At 34.0% G+C, this 5,857-nt stretch overlaps 2 protein-coding genes across 2 annotated transcripts; one reads left to right on the top strand and one right to left on the bottom strand.

Annotated features, from left to right (window-relative positions):
• Nucleotides 1-1,538: 1,538 nt before the first annotated feature.
• On the top strand, nt 1,539-2,702 carry LOC107192759 (ankyrin repeat domain-containing protein 40-like). The gene is made up of 3 exons (XM_015582091.1): nt 1,539-1,882; nt 2,012-2,295; nt 2,365-2,702. The coding sequence occupies exons 1-3, from the start codon at nt 1,656-1,658 to the stop codon at nt 2,700-2,702; spliced, it is 849 nt and encodes a 282-aa protein (XP_015437577.1). The 5' UTR covers nt 1,539-1,655.
• A 174-nt stretch (nt 2,703-2,876) lies between these two features.
• On the bottom strand, nt 2,877-4,762 carry LOC107192758 (ribosomal L1 domain-containing protein 1-like). Its single transcript, XM_015582090.1, has 3 exons — nt 3,997-4,762; nt 3,190-3,755; nt 2,877-3,106 (listed from the first exon to the last, which is right to left on the bottom strand). The coding sequence occupies exons 1-3, from the start codon at nt 4,689-4,691 to the stop codon at nt 2,940-2,942; spliced, it is 1,428 nt and encodes a 475-aa protein (XP_015437576.1). The 5' UTR covers nt 4,692-4,762; the 3' UTR covers nt 2,877-2,939.
• Nucleotides 4,763-5,857: the final 1,095 nt, after the last annotated feature.

The following is a 5,857-nucleotide window of genomic DNA, read 5'->3' as shown; positions in this document are numbered from 1 at the left end:
TGTATTACTATAGCTATCAAAATAAAATATAAGCTAGGTACTTACCAAGACTTTCAATTTTTGCCACTTTTTCTTACACTAAAAAGCTATTTTCAATCTAAAATTTGATATTTTCTTGAAATTATTCTGAGCTATTTTCGTTGAACTACTTTACGCAACAGTCTTTGGAAGAATGTGCAACTTACTGACTACAAATATGACTAGATAATCTCATAAAACAAAAAAATTCTCTCCGGGTCAAATGACCCGTTGTGGTAGATATCGGTATACAACAAGGATTACTCAGAATAAACAAAACAAAACAAAAAAAAAAAACTTTTTATAACTGTACATTAATTACTTAGAAAAAGTCATGAAGTCAAATGTGCAAACGCAATAAAATTATACGTGCATTTTCAATGCAAAAGTTCAAAATGGGTCATTTGACCCGTTATGGTATGTTTAGTGTTAAATTGTGACCATCCATTGTGCATACCAAGTTATTATTAATTCATTTTGCTCGTTGATTCTCTACACAGACTTGGGGTACGGGCAGTGGGTCTGTAGTTGAGACTAACAGACCTGGCGTCGTATTGTGACGGAAGGCCACGCTGGGTCCTTCGGCTATCGGCGACGACGAGGGTTGTTTATGTGAAACAGATGAGGGAAAGTTAGAGATGGCAAGCAGCCCGACGTTGCATTGCCTTAAGAATAAGGACCTTGTTCCTAGAGAATCTGGCCACGGAGTGGGGAAGACAGCGATGCTTTTTGGTAAGAGGACTGTAAATGACCGCACGCCGCACGGCACTTACCTCAGAATCTCTGAGGAATACAGATCTCATTTAAAAATCGAGGCATCAATACAAAGTTTCTAACATACATATCCATAAAAACAATATTAAACGCAATAACTTTTTTGTACGCGAAGAAAAACTAATATAGGTCCGTCGGGATAACAACCCAAGACTCCTTTCTAATACGTCTACTTTATAGCGAACGGACGGAAGAGAATCCGTTCACGACCATGGTGATGGTGAGCCATGGTCCCTTCTTAGATTTAACGTAGTTCACAAATTCACCGTTCTCATAACGTAGAGGGCAGCAGAAAATCCCTGACTTTTTACACTATCGGTATTTCAGAACATGAGAGTCTCATGATGAGACACGAAGTTCCATAAGATGATAGGCCTATCCTATACCTAGTCGGTGCTTCTACCATGCTCGTACCATTTGGTATTGGAAATTACTGGAATTTATGCCGAATAAATATTCGGTTTAACATTTGTTTCAGTACCTGAAATAAATTTATCAAGTGGTAGAAGCCCTTTTCTTACGTCACTTTTTCCCCTAGCGGAGCCGAGTTTGCTCATGAGGGAACATGCTTTACTCGGGGAACAAAGAAATGTTGTATTACCTTAGTAACTAAAAGAAATAAGTTATTAATTGTATTTCGGAAATTGATGCGAACAGTCGTATATTCTGTTAATTATTCATAATATTAATATTGTATTCTAGTTCATTTTGTTACAATTGACTCCTACCATGGGAGTTTTCGAACCTGTGTATACGACTATGCTCCGTACGCATGGAGTGAATACTAGTGAATATCAACGAATACCTCGTCAGTGTTTTGACGTTTGACAAAATCACGATAAGCGCAGATAAGCGGGTTGCCTATGCGTGATATGTCGAGACGTTTATGTCTTAAAAAAGTCGATATAAGAAAAATTGTAAAACTCAGGGACATCATGGACTCATTTCTGTCCTATGGTAACAGGGAAAGTACGAGGATAGTATTAGAAGAGCGTTTAAAGGAGGCAGTCTGTTTCGGTGATATAGAGGCAGTTCAACAACTACTTAACATAGGTGTTGATGTTAATGCACAAAATTTTCATAATGGATGGTAACACCTTTTTCATTATTCCTTGTACTGTGTCTATAAATATATAATTATTGTAAATTGTAAACTGTGTTTATTCCAGTATTTCTACTCTCCTCAGAACAATTCAGTAATATATAATTCTCTTTTAAGGACCCCTTTACATTGGGCATGCAAAAAAGGTTATTTAAATATAGCTGCTCTGCTTTTAAAGAATGGAGCAGATAAGAATATAAAGTCTGAAAAAGGATTAACTCCAACATCTACATGTACCAATCCACAGATTCTGCAACTTCTGAGTGCAACTGATTCTCAGTTGCTTTTAAATGATTCAACAACACATAATGTTGTACCAAAATACTTGAAAAATGATTTTGTACAAGGAGTTGTAGATTTGGGAATTCATACAGTAAACAATAATAGTTTATACCCTGATGGTGAGACATTTATTACAGTTAACTTTGATGTATTTTATAAGTATTATACTAATACATTTTATATTTTAGAATTAGTATTAAAGATTCGAATCGTAGATGCACCTGACCCAGATTTCATAGAAGTTGAATTACCTCGAAGTGAGCTGACATACCACGCATTGGTTCAAATATGTTGCCAAGAATTAAATGTTGACCCCACTCATATTGTTAAACTAAGAAAACTACCCAATACGAAAATAAGAAAAGACAAGGATATTCAACGACTTCAGAATTTTCAAGAAATTGAAATTGTTACTAACGCTATTAACTCGTATTCGCTATTAAATGGTATTCCAAATACCATTCCGATAGTGCCAGGAAATGGATACCAAAGTATTTCTAAAAAAGATCAAACTATTTTATATTAATCGTTAATGTTAGATTGTTTTTGCTTTTCTCACTTACTTAAAAATCGAGAATTTAACATTCCTTAGAAGTACAATATACATAATTGAGAAGGTATTGCTTAAATTGTAATAATTAAAAAGATTAGATACATATAATAAAAGTGCAGATAATAGTAAATAGAAAAATAATTTTTTAACTTTATTTATTAGATTTAATGAAGTAATACAAAAATGATTACATTCTTTTATTTATCAGCACTACTCATTCTTAATCTTCCCCTTTTCTTTTTTCACAGTGACTTCTCCTTCTGGAGTAACAGTTACCATATTACCACCATAGAGAGTACTTAATTCACCTGTCACATCACAATATGCTTTTGGTCTCTTGGGTTGAACTGCTGGTATTTTAATAGAATTTTTGCTTCCTAAAGATAAAAATTAAATGAGTGTATAGGAATACAAAAGTATAATTTTATTCAAAACTTTAAGTGAATACAAGAAAACTTACTTAATGTTGTATAGATAGGAAGAGCAACGCTTCTGGTTGTTTTAATACGAAGAGAACGAATGTTTGTCCAACCCCCTGGATAATGCTTAGATAAGTGATTACACACTGCCAACACATTTTCTAAAATTTCTTCCACATTCATGTATGTATTTCCAATCTGAACAATATGAGTATCACCATAGGAATGCAACTGCATCGAAGTCTTTTTTAAAGCATATTCTATTTCATGCTTTAGATCTTTACTTTGCATTCTGATAGATGTTGGTAACTTTCGTTTCTTATAAAATTGTTTCCCTAACAAATGGGATAAATGACCAGCAATTTTTCCATCTACCAAAAAATGATCATAGCTACCAACAAGTTTTCTCTTTAATTCATATTGATCATACTCTGTTTTCACTTGATTCAACGGTATTATATGTTTTATGTTTGTACAACCATGTTTACCTAATAATTCTTTATAATGTTCTACAGTGGGCTCATAATCTTTTCTTCTACCTCTTTGCAAATCACAGACAAAAAGTGCAATGTCATCATCTGGTATAAGTATTGAATATGGTAATAATCTGAAAAAGAAATTCTTGGCTACAATTACCTTTGATTATAACAGAACTATTCATTACACTCTTGTAAATACATCATTCTGAAGAATATAATCATGGTTCCTCATAAGGATCCATTGGTAATTAAAACAAATATAATCATCTGTGAACCACACATATCATAAAAATGCATGACTGAATAAAAATATTTCTCATTTAAATTATTAGAAAAATCCTCGGAATATACTTATAGATTTCTACTTACATCCTCATGTGTCTCCTTGGTGATTTTGGTACTCTTATGCAAGTAACTTGAATAAACACCGGATGAGACTCCCCTTCAAACAAAGCATTTTTAGTTTTTAGTTGTTCCTCAGTCAGATGAAAGATAGCACTAATGCACTGTAGTATATGCTCCTTCGATAATTCATTCAAGTTTAAACTATCTGTACTTTGTTTATTGTTATTTACTTTCCTCCGTTTTCGCAATGTCAATCTCGGATTAATAGTCTTTTCAATTATATTTTCAGTTGAAACGTTATTTTTGTTACTCTCTGTGGAGTCGTTAAGCAAACGTTTTCGTTTTAATCCATGCCTTGTCATTTTATCGTTTTTTTCGTTCGGTGATGCTAGATCTGCGTTGTTGTCCACGTGGTTCTTAGATACTGTAAAACTGACATTTTCGAATGTACGAATATTTTTTTTCTGAAGTGTGTTCGTAACAGCCACCTTTTCAACGATATATTCACTTAATTTCATATTTTTTTCTTTTCTTTTAATTTTCTTCGAATCCTTAATTATCTGGGTAGCCTCAACATTTCTACTCACATTTTGTTTTGTTCTCTTATTCAGTGTCGCCGATTTCAAACCTAATTTGCCTATTTTTTCTTTCACATTTTTATGACATAACAAGTTTGCAGAAGATCCACGCGTTTTAATGTTATTAGAAGATTTTATCATTTTGCGTAAACGTGCTTGTTTCACAGCGTATTCCTCAAGACGGAAACGGAAATAGTCAGGGGGACGACAGTCACGACACTCCCGTGTTACGAATCGAACAGTGATTGTAGCGTCACTACAGTTAAAAAGCGGAAGTGGTGAACTAAACTGCAATATGGCGGGTGTTTCAAATAAAAATTGAATATTTAAAAAGTTAGTCTAGCCAAAATTTTCTCACGATTTCTCATATTGTCTAAATTCATAGAGAAAATATGGGAAATGTTTGTTTCTTTCATCAAAAAATCTATAATCTGGAAAATGTTTGTTTTTTTCATATTTTCTCAATGAAATCAGACAATATGAGAAATCATGAGAAATGAAAAAACTTATTGTATAAGGAAATTCATAAAAGGTAAAAGAAATAATTGTATACAATATATATGTGGTAATAAATAAATTTATTCATGATTAAAAACAAAAAAAAAAGAAGAAAAGAAACATTTCTGCGCTGGGATGAACATTTATAATCCTGTTCTGCAAAGTGTTTCCAACAAACTAGTCGCTTGACCAATTCTTTATGGCTTAAAGAAAGAAGTTTTTGATTTTTGACCGCAACAACCCATTTTTGTGCTTCATTTTCCTTTTGAGGAAAATGATGCGAAGGATTTTTAGATTTAGATGGACACTGAGGAACAACACACGTGGACTGATGTTGAATTCAATGCATATTGTATCAATTTTTTATCTAATATTAATAATCTAAGATTGTTAAACCATATTAACATAAAAGAGTTACTTGCTTGGAAATTTGTATACAATAATCAATAAGTTTTTCACTTTCTTCACACTATACAAACTCCACATAAGACAACATGTAGATACACGAATGGCATCGTGGGCGACATGGGCGGCCCATGATGGGCCACGATTCGTGGCGTCGTATACACTGCTTGAATCAGGCAGCCTGAATCAGGCGTATACGTGGTACGCCATATTGCAGTTTAGTTCACCACTTCCGCTAGATAACTGTGGTGGCGCTACAAACACTGTACCAATCGGTTCCATAAGAATGTCCAGGTCCAGGCTCACGGCTCATGCTGAGCCGCTCAGCCTGAGCTCAGACTCACTCTGGCTCACCACCGTGGACCAGTGATGCCAGAATCGTGGAACTTGGTTCCACCACCACG

This window comes from Dufourea novaeangliae, unplaced genomic scaffold, assembly GCF_001272555.1.
Source record: "Dufourea novaeangliae isolate 0120121106 unplaced genomic scaffold, ASM127255v1 scaffold416, whole genome shotgun sequence".
In the NCBI taxonomy this organism is placed as follows: Eukaryota; Metazoa; Arthropoda; class Insecta; order Hymenoptera; family Halictidae; genus Dufourea; species Dufourea novaeangliae.
Note: the sequence above shows the minus strand (reverse complement) of the source record. Positions and strands in the feature narration are given on the sequence as shown.

Coding starts and splice junctions, on each gene's coding strand:
- LOC107192758 (XM_015582090.1), bottom strand. CDS start 4,691: ATGATAAAATCTTCTAATAACATTAAAACGCGTGGATCTTCTGCAAAC. Junction 3,756..3,996: donor CCAAGGAGACACATGAGGAT/GTAAGTAGAAAT, acceptor TTTCTTTTTCAG/ATTATTACCATATTCAATAC. Junction 3,107..3,189: donor TCCTATCTATACAACATTAA/GTAAGTTTTCTT, acceptor TTTTATCTTTAG/GAAGCAAAAATTCTATTAAA.
- LOC107192759 (XM_015582091.1), top strand. CDS start 1,656: ATGCGTGATATGTCGAGACGTTTATGTCTTAAAAAAGTCGATATAAGA. Junction 1,883..2,011: donor CAAAATTTTCATAATGGATG/GTAACACCTTTT, acceptor TTCTCTTTTAAG/GACCCCTTTACATTGGGCAT. Junction 2,296..2,364: donor TAATAGTTTATACCCTGATG/GTGAGACATTTA, acceptor TTTATATTTTAG/AATTAGTATTAAAGATTCGA.